This window comes from Schistocerca gregaria, chromosome 5 (assembly GCF_023897955.1).
Source record: "Schistocerca gregaria isolate iqSchGreg1 chromosome 5, iqSchGreg1.2, whole genome shotgun sequence".
NCBI classification, from domain to species: Eukaryota; Metazoa; Arthropoda; class Insecta; order Orthoptera; family Acrididae; genus Schistocerca; species Schistocerca gregaria.
This window is the reverse complement of record NC_064924.1, coordinates 34,683,320-34,696,569: the sequence shown is the minus strand read 5'-3', so window position 1 is coordinate 34,696,569 and position 13,250 is coordinate 34,683,320. Positions and strand designations below refer to the sequence as shown.

Sequence of the window (13,250 nt, the reverse complement as noted above, 5' to 3'; positions counted from 1 at the left end):
TCAGTTTGGGGTGTGAACCTGTATACTTAACTGCTGTTAAAAGATTTTTGTGTATTTTAAGGGGAAGTTCAGAGATTCTCCCCTCTGAGATATAACTGCAAAGTAATTTCTATATCTGCATTCATATCTCACTTTGAATTTTATAAATAATCAGGATACAGGCCATATTGAAATTAAACTAGTAAAATAATGTTTAACAGAATTTTGATGGTCTCAGTGTTTTTCCATGTAGTAAAAAATGTTATGGTTGCCATGTTTGAAATTTCTGAATTGTTACGGTACCACCAGTACCACAATTCCTTCATTACAGTATATGGTACTCTATTTTTTCAACTAGGATTTGTAATTTGGGACAATGCTGGGACCGCCCAATTCATGTGTGTATTATGAAGTCAGTCCACATTGGTCTCTAAAAGACATTTTGCAATTACTGATTGGGGTTACCTATTAATGTGACTGACAGCTGTTTTCTTATAGTCAAAATTTGTTACATTGTATTATTAAATGCATAATGTTGAAATCCAATTTGAAGTTGAATAATCACGTAGTATTAGACACGTTAATTTTAAGTCTGGAAGGCCATTATGGAATTGTGTAGTTGTCCTTTAACACAAGTCATAAGTTTCATTAGGGTAACAGCTGTTGACATAGAATTTGCAGAAAGTCATTTTGAATGGTTGACATGCTTTTTTTTGTGGGATTGCAATTAACCTAATCTTGATAGGTTTTGGAAACCTCAGGGCAAAATAAATTAAGTTTTATTTGGATTATATATATTGATACACCTGTTGCACAATACAGCATCAGTGTACACTCTAGTCTTAAGCCTTATGTTGGTACTGCTTATAACTTTGTTAGTGTGTGTTACTTGGAAATTGTCTGATAAGTTAAATTTCTGTATGCCTTTTACAAAAATAGTTCACACCTCTGAAGAGACTTGCAGTTCATAATTTTTGCAAAACAAAATGTTTGAGGTTAGCTTGTCATTACAAACTGAAAACAATAAATCTAACATTATCAAATAGCAGATATTATCATTTATGATGAACATTGCATTGTGTGAAACGACTTTATAATGTCTATTAATGGTTACTTAGTTTTCTGTTTTAGGAATCCTGTTGGTTAATTAAGTTGCCACAACTTTTTGCTGATTAGCAGACTCAGGATTTATAGGTTTTGTAATTCATTGTAATTATTTATCCTTTGTGACGTTTTTCCTTATAATTTGCCCATTTTTACAGCATTTTGACAGTTTACTCAGATTTGGACACAGTACTAAATGTGGTTAATGAAGTTATCCCAAATATTGATGATGTAAGTATTTCTTTGAGAGAAGTAATATATTTAACATAGTAATAACATTATGTGTAAGCAGTGTTTGAACAAGTAAAATTTTATCACTTGGTTCTGTACAAATGTAATTTTCTATTGTTTTGTTCTATAACTTAGTTCTGGAACTTAAGAGGTATTGTTCACTAAGAATTTGTGTGTATCAAGAACATTCAGTACTTTTAGAATTATTTGAAGAAAAATGGCTGTTGATTAGTAAAGAGCCGTGTTGCAATTATGTTGCCTAGCTAGTATGTGGGTTGTTAGAAATGAATTTTTGCAAAAATAACATCCCACCTCCATTGTATATGAGACCTGACTAATATTTACATTGATAATGGAAGCCCAAAGCAAGTGTTCTTAGCTTTCGCAAAGTCAATTTTGTGGACCCTTGCAGCCAGGTCACAAATTCGAAACTTCCACATGGGAAAAATATATTAAAAACAAAGATTCCAAGACTTTACCAAGCGGGAAAGTGCCGGTAGACAGGCACAATGAAAACACACACACACACACACACACACACACACACACACACAGAGAGAGAGAGAGAGAGAGAGAGAGAGAGAGAGAGAGAGAGAGAGAGAGAGAGAGAGAATTACTAGTTTTCACAACTGATGGTTCCTTCTTCGGGAAAGAGGGAAGGAGAGGATATATATATTAAAGTATCTGTGGGAATTCTGGACAAATTTTGGCTCTCAATTGCAACTTATCCTGCTTGATAGGTGTAGAACTTAAAATTATTTATACTAATATAGAATATTAGTGAAAGGCTCAGTGGTTTCCATTAAGATTTTCTTTTTTTACACAATACAAATAAAAATTTTCATGACAATTTTTGTTTGTTTGAATATTGTCTTAACTGTAAGAACTAAAGAACTAGTTTCCCAAACTACCAGTTAGTGAAAGGACAACATAAAATTGACCAAACAAAAGATTCAAAATAAATTGCAATGACTTTGAGTGCCTGAGCTGAAGCCCTCTTTCTTAATCCAAACAGAACATTAATCTAAATTGAATGGCTAAATTGATTGGGATTGTTTTTATATCTGGTATGGAGAGACCTCTCCAGCTGCAGTATTTGTGAGGATAGTAGCTTCAATGATGATGATGTCTTAATCTTAAGAGGGGTAGCACAACAAAATTTTGCATGATTCTGATTGGCAGTACTCTAATCATAAGGTATAAAAATTTTAACATAGTTTATGGTTTAAACTGGTAGTGTGAGAGAGAATGCTGTATTTTGAAAATGGGTAGCTCTTCCTTCCTCAGTCAATTTAAGTGCTTAAAAAAGGATATATAGCCAGTGTCATTTTGAATGTGTACTAGAGTATTGTGAAAAAAGTATAAGTAAATTGGTCAAGAACTTCTAGAGACCCTTGCCGATGTTTCTGCTTTATATATTAGTATCACTTTTTCACTTGTTAGCAGTATGTTATGGCAAAGAAAGGAAACAGTTTACAGTGCAGAGACATAAGTGTTGATGGAAAGTTTTCTGAAGTCAAGACAACACCTTTTTTGCAGAATATAAAGATTTAGTGTAGTACTAGATTTGTCACCTGAATTTAAAGCCACGATTCTTGTAAGTGCCCTTACTGTTATCATGAAAACATGGTCATTAGTACTTTCTTGCTAATAAATTAAGGCCGTAAACTTACGTGAATTACGTACACATTGCTGAAAACAGTATGAATGCTTGGGAAGTAAGGCACCACGATGGAGTTAAGGTGTTTTAAGTATTGTCAGACATGTGATTTCACTTAATTTTTCAAACTGCATATAAAAAGAATTGGTTCTCTGCTTTTGTGTAAGTGGCTAATATGTATGTGTCATGTCAGATGGTATCTTGCAATATTGTAGTGTGCTGTAAAATGTGAGTGGGAATCCAAACAGAACATAGTGGTGCAGTACAAACATAACTCTTTAATTTAAAACAAGTGAGGTAATGCTGTTTGACCAAACAGAATTAAGTTTGCGGTAGTTCACCTCAGTTAAGATGAATGCTGGGTGATTTCTTTTTCTTTCTCCATTCTTAAGCTTCCTGAACTTGTGCTCTGTATTATTGGTTTTAGCTCAATAAAGTGAGAAGTGTTAACTTCAGATAAATACATACATTCTTTTGTAATTTGCTTCTTATAACAGTTCTGCCTTTCTCATTGCATAGGCATCATCCCGTCAGGGATCACGCAATGATGATGTGGACTTGCGCTTGTTAGTTCATCAGAGCCAAGCAGGTTGCATAATTGGCAAGTCTGGATTCAAGATAAAGGAACTCCGGGAGGTAAGAACATTTAAGCTGCCTTGTGTACATTGGTTCATGAGTACTTCATTTGCTAGTATTGTTCTGTAACTGGTTTTATTGCAGTTTTTCCATTAGCATATCTAGAAATGTTTGTTTAAATTTGTTGAGGAATTAGTGTCTTCAACACAGTATTATGTATAAAAATGCTTAATATAGAAAATACTAATTATAGCTTTTGATTTGTTTTTCTTTTTCTGGGAGGGCAGAGGGAAGGTTAAGAAGGATGGCCATATCATTAAAACTTTTGTAGATACCCTCACATTTAATGGGGATGAGGGGGCAAAGCTGAAAGAAAATAGGTCTAGTGAACTGGAATGGGGAAACCTTATGTGCTGAAAGAAGTAGCTATTTGCCACTTCGTCATATGGCAGTACTACAGCAGAAACTGTAAATATTGGCTAAGTTACTGTACTAATAATGATGCTGGTGGTGATGCTAGCTGCTAGGAATTGGCTGTGTATGTTAAGTACACTCAGTGTGTCCTCTCACCCTTCTGACATACATCTTGTGACTCAACTGAAGTAGTCTAAAAGCATAGAACTTATGCATGCTTGCCATGTTGCTGTTACAGAAATTTGTTTGGTTTGTATGTGATGCAGGAGTGTTCATTTCTATTTATCAATCTCATCATTTTAAACTGTCTGAAACAACTACCAGATCAGTAGATAACACCTACATTAGAATATACTAAAAAATGGAAAATTCTGACTGTGAATTTCTCTTATGGTTCTGTTCTTGCAAATAAAACAAAATGGAGCTCCAAAATATTTCATTCTTGAATGTTGCGTTCATCTGTACAAGCACAGGGTCCTTCTACAGATCTCTGCAAAATTATTACATCAGGTATACAGTTTCCTGTTTACCAGTCGTAGCGTAGGTTTCTCCAAAATTTCTATGCGCTCTTACTCCATTACAAAATTAACCATCCCATGATGTCTTTAGGTTGTCTGCCATGAAACCTTCCCTTATGTCATTGAAGTTCATCAGGAAAGCATTTTATATCCTCTTCAGTTATGTATAATTTTGTTGTCCAAAAAGAAAACTTGTTGCAGCTTTTTGTGTTTAATTTGTTGATTTAATTTCCTTCACATCACACCAGATTTTCAGACTAAATTACATTACCCTTGTTTATATTAGGTGATAGTAGCTGAGTATTTATTCCAATCTTCTATTAGTCCATCTCCTTCTGCCCTCAGTCTGTTAATCTCCTCCTGATATCAGGCTCATCCCATTAAGAGGCTGGTTGTTCTTACTACTACAGTATTTCTTCCTAGATCAACATGCAGGTCATCCAGTATGGCGTCGAATGTAATAAGACCTTCACCAAGGCGGCCGGACGTGCCCCGTAAGAGGCCTCCCGGCCAATGACGCCAAATGCTCACTTCATTTCATTGCTAATGTGTACCACATTTGGTTCAAACTGTTCCAGGGGTATAGGATGAGCCTTTCACACATGATTTTGCCTGTATACACATATCCAATAAATTTCACATAAGTTTCACATACATTCGTCACATGTATGTGTACAAATTTCAGATGTATATAGCGAATTTTGCTGAACAGTGTGCTGTACAAGGACATAATTTGGCAAGTACATCCAGTGGTATGTGGCTACTGTCTGTGGAATGTGTTCAGAATAGTTACCAACAGTGAAGCAATAAATTAAAAAATCATGCTTTATGCATAAACAGTGAAAAGTAGTGATAAGCTTTGAAACCTTTCCTTACTGGGTGGGGATTGGCAATAAGATGATTTTGTCAAAGTTTGAAATTATGTGCAAAATTCGTTCGTGTAACTTAGTGCTATTTCACAAATAATGGATAACTAAAGTATGGATATTGGTGTGTCATGGGCTACAATGCCGTTTCATCTCCACCATTTTGATACGTAGGTGGTTCTTACCACCCCTCCTCCCAATAGTCATTCTTTCCAGACAGTGATGTGTACAAAGTGTGGTTGGAAATTGGTCTAGTGGTTTAGGAGATTGTGGAAAATATAAACACCCATTTATATAGTGTGTGTAGATTAACCTTGTGCCTTTGCAGAAACCTGTTCTGTTGAACCTAAGTCTATGATTAGTCACTTTAAGATTTGAAAGTTCTTATTTCTTCTGAGCATCATTCCCTTCCCAAATTCCACCTTGGTTTCCTTTGCTATTTGTTCAGTGAACTGATAACCCCTCTGGTATAGACTAAACTTGTCATGCCCTTCTAAACCATGGCTTCCCTTTCATGTCCTTACTCCTACAGCTGCAGACTGGTTTCTGGATCCTCTGCTATGTACATCTTACAAGAAACTGACACATGTAAACAACACTTTTCTGGAAGTGCCTCCATGTATGTATCTGCTGTCAGGTGTTTTTTACTACCCAGAAGTGCTGATTATTGTTTTGAAATGTGCAACACCCTGTTAAAAATCTGTAGCTCTTCTATGTCTGACAAGAATAGAAACAAATGCCAGCAGAAAGTCTCTCCAGGATTCAAGTAGGTAATTAAATTGAAAAGATGCCTTTCACTTCTTATTCCTAATGTCATGTCTGACAAACGACAACTTTGTTCAGTAGGCACTTCCATTGATGCTTGATTTGATTCCCACTTGTTTTCTGTAATTTATTAATTTCTACTGAATCTTTTGGTGTTTCACACAACCGCTGTATTGCTGAGCAAATTGTAAGGTAACTAGCAGTATCTGGGTTGTTGTGAAAATCACCCCTTTCTCCAAAAATCTGAAACATTCAATATAAGGAGTTGCTTTGGGCATAAAAATTGAAATTCTTTGTAATGAACCAATACTGTTTACTTACAGAAATCGAATATCTGTGGCAGGCATGCTCAGACTGTGGCAGCTTGATATCCATTTAGTATGGAGACCACTGGGTGCTTGAGGAAGTCAAAAGATACATTAGTTTGCACTGTCCCCTTGTTTGATCAGAGATGAGAGAATAGTGAAATGGAAGGGCCAAAAGGAGATAATAATAAGAATAATGGAGCTTGAAATATTGGGAAAGGGAATTTACCTTTGGCACTAGTATGAATGTTAACATTGGAGCCATTCTCAGCAATTGTGAATTATCTACTGTTAATGATCAGTGTTGATGTCAATAAATGTACCTCCACAAAATAATTAATACTAATCATAATTGGGCAGGAACATTTGGACTTTATAGTGATGTTAAAAATGGTGTGTATTGGAACTTGTGCAGTAGTTAAAGATTATGGCTTCATTTCCAACCATATGTTGTTTAATGAAATTGATTCAGGTAATCAGTATAAAAAGTTCTGTCTCTAAACACATCAGTTTCAAAATTTTCCTTTTTGTTGATTTTTATTTCCTGTGAAATTGTAGTATAGTTTTGTTTGAAAACTGAGTCTCTTTTTCTTCAGAAAACTGGTGCAAGGATCAAGATTTTCTCAAACTGCTGCCCTCAAAGTACTGATAGAGTATGCCAGATATCAGGAAGACCAAGCACATGCATAGATTCAATTCGTGAAATAATGGAACTATTGAAATCTGTAAGTTTTGTAAATTATCCAATATAAATGTGTGCATAGTGTACATAAATTTAGTTAAGGATTATGTGTATTAATTGTGAGTATCTATTACAGTCTCCAATAAAAGGGTTGAACAATCCATACGATCCACATAATTACGATGACTACTATGCCCAAGAATATGGTGGTTTTGGTGACCAAGAAGCAAAGGGCGGTCGTGGCATGCCGGGTGGTATGCGTGGAGGCATTGGTGGACCACCCCCAATTGGTGGCCGTGGAAGATTTCCATTAGGTGGTGGAGGTGGTGGTGGTAGCATGGGTCCTGGACCACGTGTTGGTCCACGCGGAGGAATGGGATTATCGTAAGTTATTTAGTTCCCAGAGTTTACTCTCTAGTGGTAAAATGTTTTTTCTGGTGTGGAATTTGTGCAGTCAGGCATTAACAGTTCAGGAGGCTTCCTGTAAAAATGTTAAGATACTACCTGAAGTATGATAAAAATTACTGTCATACACGCCTGCTGTGGGTCTTGTATGTGTTAATGGTGATTTTATCATCACTTTTGTTGCACAGATTACCCATACAGAACCTGTTGGTGATCCAATGTTTACACATTGATTCATAATGGTTTTAAACTTCTTGAGCTGTTGCATGAGGCTGGGATCTGAGGGAGCTGATTAGTGCTACTGTGTGAGGTGGGGAGATGATAGAATTCATTGCTTTGAAATTTGCACTTGCTACAGATCAGCTACTATGGTAGAAATACACAGAGGTAATAAGTTTTGTAAAAGCGTTTTATAAACACATTCACGTTCAGTTTAGTAAAATGTCCAAAAGTACTTCTGTAACACTTATCTATCGGCTGTTGGATCTTTGTAGTTGGCAGCAGTCGAAAAAGATCTGTCACAGAGTAATGACTTGCACTTACAGGTATTGATCAGATCTATGGGACTAACGATTCCTTGACAGTGACACTGACATAATATTATGAAGGAAGAAGTTAAAGCTAGCAGTTGGTTTTACCGTTAGGTAACCCACGATCTTGTCGATAAGTCTGTAGCCTGTAAATGTAACCTTTAGTAGTTGTTAAATTAAATGAAGTTTTTTGTAACACAGTTATTCACACAGGAAACTGAAATTTGTAATTCTTATTTTGCAGCATTTACACAGTGATCGGTATAAAGTAGTTATTCACCTTTCTTAAATCTAACATTCCTGTTAGCATTTTTCCATTTGCAACACGGCGATGTTTATAATTAATTTTATCGCTTCACCCTGTGTTGATTGAATCGTAGATATATGGGTAGACCTAAAGCAGCTTCATCATTAAGTTTTCCACTCCTGCACCTGCATGGATGAAGTTGCGAAACAAATGACTGATTACTGCATTCATTGGAAGTCACTAAGTGCTCTCATTCATTGGAAGTCACCAAGTGCTCTCATTCTCAAATGTGGGATGAATATAGTCTGGCTAATTTGTGTACTGTGAGTTAAATTGTCAACAATTGAACAGGTCTCGACCAAAGGCTTTGCTGATTCTTGACAGTTTTGGTTTGCAGATTTATAGATGTTATTGTGTGGGGATTTATAACACAAGGGTGCGCTATACGAAGGAAGCAGCTACTCAGGTAGTGTTCACTGAGTGCGCATGAGGGTTTTTAGGTTAGTCAAGTGGCATTCGGAATACACTTAGTGTCAGGATTTTATCAGCAAACTGTCAAAGTATTAGTAATAAACGTCCCCAACTTATTGCCCTCTTGGAAAGTTTTTGCCCTCAAATTTTTCTTGGTGCCAAGATCTAACTGAAACCCAAAGTGGAAAGCTCAGATATTCAGCAAATTGTGGAATGTATATTGGAAAGACAGATTAGATTAGAGAGGAGGGGGTGTGTTTTGTTGCTGTTCACAAAAACTGTCTCTAGTGGGATTCACAGTGAATTAAACTAGTTGTGTTTAACAGGGGTAGGTGAAACTAATTTGTTGAAAACAGATTCCAAGACTTACCAAGTTGGAAAGTGCCGGTAGACAGGCACAATAAAATTTGGAAATTTTGTGTGTTTTTGTGTGTTATTTTATTGTGCCTGTCTACTGGCACTTTTCCTGCTTAGTAAGTCTTGGAATCTTTGTTTTTAATATATTTTTCCCATGTGGAAGTTTCTATTTTATTTACATCATTAATTGTTGGGTGTTTTTACCTGCCATTAGATTGTGCTGTGAAAATCCAGGGTGTGTAAATATCCAGATCTTGCAATCCTCATTGAGGGAGACTTTAGCCTACCAATGTAGATTGGTATGTCTATGGATTCATTTGGGGGGGGGGGGGGGATTTGAATTACTTTTGAAAATATTTCCTGAGAAAGCCTGACAACCCACACACAATGGAAATATTGTAACCACAAATAGGCTGGACCTTATTGACAATGTCAGTATGGAAACAGGGATCAGTGATCATGATGATGTAGCAAATATAATTGCAAAAGTTAATGAATCACCCAAGAAGCCGAGGAGTGTCTGCTATATATATCAGATAAGCAGTTGGTAGCATATCAAGTAGAATGTCATTTAGTTTCAGTAAAATGGATGTATAGGAATTATGGGGCAAGTTCAAGCATATTGTACATTGTGGTCTAGAAAGTTATATGCCTTGTAAGTGGATAAAGGGTGAAAAACCACTATGATTTAATAACAAAATTCACAGGGTGCTGAGGAAACATTGTTGTCCTGTGGATTCAAAGAGGAACACACAAATAACAAGTGAAGGTTAGCAGAGTTTTGGGTGTATGTGAGATCAACGTGCAAAACATAAAATTAACACCACTGTCACACCTTAGAAAAAGATATGGTAGAGAACCTGAGAAATTCTGTCCTTGCATAAAATTGCCAAGTTTGCCTAAGGCTTCCATTCAGTCCCTTGTTGACCAATCTGGTGTGACAGTTAAAGGCAGCAAAATGAAAACTGAAATGTCAAATTTCATGTACAAGAAATTGTTCCCATAGGACATCGGACAGACTACTGTATGTATGAAACAGTAAACAGCTGAAATATTTGAAAGTAAATCAATCACCAGATCAGAATGGAATTTCTAGATTTCTGGAAAGCATTTGACACTATGCCCAATTGCAGGTTGTTAACAAAGGTGTGAGAGCACATGGGGAAGAGGCACTTAGCAGATGATAAAGAAACTAGCAGGAGTCAACTTTGGAAGACACAGGCAAATATGAACATACTTCGGAATTTCTTAAATCATTGAGGAATGGCAGCCAAACAATGTTACAGATTTATTTGTAGAATCTGTGTGTGGAGACTCACTCGCAGAACAATATCCACAAATCCCAAAGATACAAATGACAGACAAGGGTGAGCAAATTTTAAGCAAAATATTTCTGCAAACCAAAACCTGGCAAGAATCAGCGAAGCCTTTGGTAGAGACCTGTTCAATTGTAAATTTGTAGACCTAAAAATAACAAAGTAAAATGGTAAGAGATTAGAAATCCTGAAGATGATGGTAAGCTTTAGGGAAAGATGTGCATTACTAGATGTATAAAGGGATTGGGGGGGGGGAGACGAGACGGAAGATATTCATTAATCAGGTTACATGAAGACAAATTGACTGCTTCAGTGCTGATTGGGAACTTCTTGATTGGAATGTTTGCTTGTGCAGAAATTTTTACCAGATTTTCTTTCCTTTAAACTTGCAACAGGTGATAGTTCTGTTGAAAAGCAGGAGCATTTTCCTATTAGTGAATGGAATGCCTCTGAGTAAGGTGTTTCTCAGCCTTACTTATGTTTTCATCCAATTCCATGATTACAAAATCTGCTGAATTTTAATATCGATCTTTCTGTGCCTGATGCCACAGATCAAACTGACAAATCTTAGTGTAGAAGTAGGTACTAAAGTAATTGAATGTTAGGGGAAGAATTTTGATGCAACTGTTAAGCATGACTGATTTTGTTTTCCCATCACTACAGTGCAGTGTTTGCACACTGTTTAGTGGTGTATGTTCGTCAACATAAAATAGAATTTTAACTACCAGAGGGGAGGGGAGCTGTCTTGAGAAAACAAGTCCTACCTCCCTCTTGCAGAACAGTAGTGTAAATCAGTGTTCCACAAAAGTAGAACTGCCACATTGCAACAGGGATTGCTGATCTCCTCTGATGGTGAGGGCTGTAATTGAAATGCTTGATAAACGATGATTGATAGCTTCATTCATTTCAAAATAGCGACGAAAACTAACACTACACAAGTGCTCAGGACGGACTACTGTAAAATTGCTTTAAGTTGGCAGAGTATTATTAATAAATGTAGTTCAGGCCTGACTTATTGTGGTATTAGACATAACCAAAGTTCAGAACTTCTGCCACCTAATTTGCTATGTCGCTTATGTGTTATTCCAACTTCTGAACTCAAGCTAACAATTGTTTTCTGAACTTCAGCTATCAAAGAAATGTGTGTCCGTAGTTATAAAATAGGTCCCACAGCTCTGAATACTGTGTTGTATTAGGTAGCATGTATCTTACTTGTTACACTGCCCACAATTAACGTAGCACCAGATATTGCCATTACATTGTTGCACTTTCGTTTTGCAAACTGGTTTTTAAGCACATTTGTCCAAATTGGGCTTCACCAGCTGTACAGTACTGGTGAGTGGAAATTGTTTAGATTTTTGATACTTCTATGTGCATCTGTTTCACATTTATTGCAAAATGTGAATTTTATTCTCTACTGATAACATTGCTATCCCCACTAAAAGTGGAAAATTATGGAGCATATTGAATGAAGGCTAAGTAATAATCTATGAAGTGAGAATTAAATGAATAAAAATGAGTTGCAAAAATGAGATTAGGAATAAACTTATCAAAACTCCAGATGGCCACAAAGTAGAAACAGTTAAGGAATTGATACCTTAAGAGTGAAATGACACATGAAACATGGGCATAATAAGACTAGCACAGCCTGGGCACATTAGTAGGCTAGAGAAGTGTTCTAGCATCAAACATAAGTTTCAATTTGAGGAAGAGTTTTCTGAGAATGTTCAGTTTGTAGCAGAGCATTGTGGGGTACTGAATCTTTTTCTCTGAGAATTGGAAACGAAGACAGTCAGTGTTACAGATGTGGTGCTGTAGAAGGATGTTGAAAATCAGGTGAACTAGTACAGAATGAGGTTTTCTGTTGGATTAACAAAAAAGGAATATATGGATAACATTGACAAGAAGGGATGGAATAATGGGATGTGTTTTGAGGCATCAGGGAATAATCCGCATTGTACTAAAGGAAGCAGTAGGTGGTAAAAACTGGTTGGAAAGACAAGATTGGAATACGTCCAGCAAATAGGACATACGGTGCAAGTACTGCTGTGAGATGGTTTGGTACAAGAGGAAAATTCATGGTGAGCCACAAAAGCCACTGCTCACTGTATGCCACTGCTTTTTGCCAATAGGCCACATGACACACTCGGCAATAGTGGACAGCAAACATGTGGGATGGTCAAACAAGTTGCTGTGTAGCTTCTGTAAAATTAGGCTAGTTATAGAGTGAGCTGACAGCCCAATGATGTTATATCTGCAGTGTGTGGATAGTATTGTTCAGGCTACAGACGAGCATTTTAGAGGGTGTTTTCGTACTATATATTACCTGATTTCATGTTGTGTAAGCAAATGGTGTTTGAGTATTGATAAAGTTCGAAAACGGTAAGATGGCTTCAATTTAGTAGTGGCATCAGCACCAAGCTAATACCAACAATGAGAGTCTTTAGAAAATGGTCCTACAACCACAATGTGACAGAACACTCACTCATCCTTGAAGTGTAGATTTTCACTTTGTGTCTTTCTTGCAGTGGCCCACCAGGAGGTATGGGAGGACCACCACCTCGAGGTGGTGTTGGCGCATTTGGTGGCGGCCCTGGTCGCCCTGGCTTTGGAGGTGCTAGAGGTAAGGTGAAAGATTCACTAAAATCTATATTAAGCTTAAAATCCATGGTATTCTTTATTCTATGGAGCCTTTTTTCTAACAGAATTAGCTGTTAGTTTAAAGTTAGTCACAGCATTATGTAAGAATTAAATGCTTGACGTAAGTGTAAACATTTGTCTAAAGGTAACTAGTTTATGCAGTGAAATTTTTAGTGCCATATAT

The 13,250-nt window shown here is 36.6% G+C and overlaps 1 protein-coding gene across 4 annotated transcripts in view; it reads left to right on the top strand.

Moving 5' to 3' along the window:
• Positions 1 to 13,250, top strand: part of LOC126273062 (heterogeneous nuclear ribonucleoprotein K-like) — a 61,298-nt gene that overhangs the window by 37,451 nt on the left and 10,597 nt on the right. For all 4 annotated transcript variants that reach the window (XM_049976466.1, XM_049976465.1, XM_049976468.1 and 1 more), the window contains exons 6-10: positions 1,242 to 1,314; positions 3,494 to 3,610; positions 7,015 to 7,143; positions 7,237 to 7,484; positions 12,955 to 13,049. In XM_049976466.1, the coding sequence (XP_049832423.1) occupies positions 1,242 to 1,314; positions 3,494 to 3,610; positions 7,015 to 7,143; positions 7,237 to 7,484; positions 12,955 to 13,049 (662 nt within the window). The remainder of the gene's footprint in view (positions 1 to 1,241; positions 1,315 to 3,493; positions 3,611 to 7,014; positions 7,144 to 7,236; positions 7,485 to 12,954; positions 13,050 to 13,250) is intronic.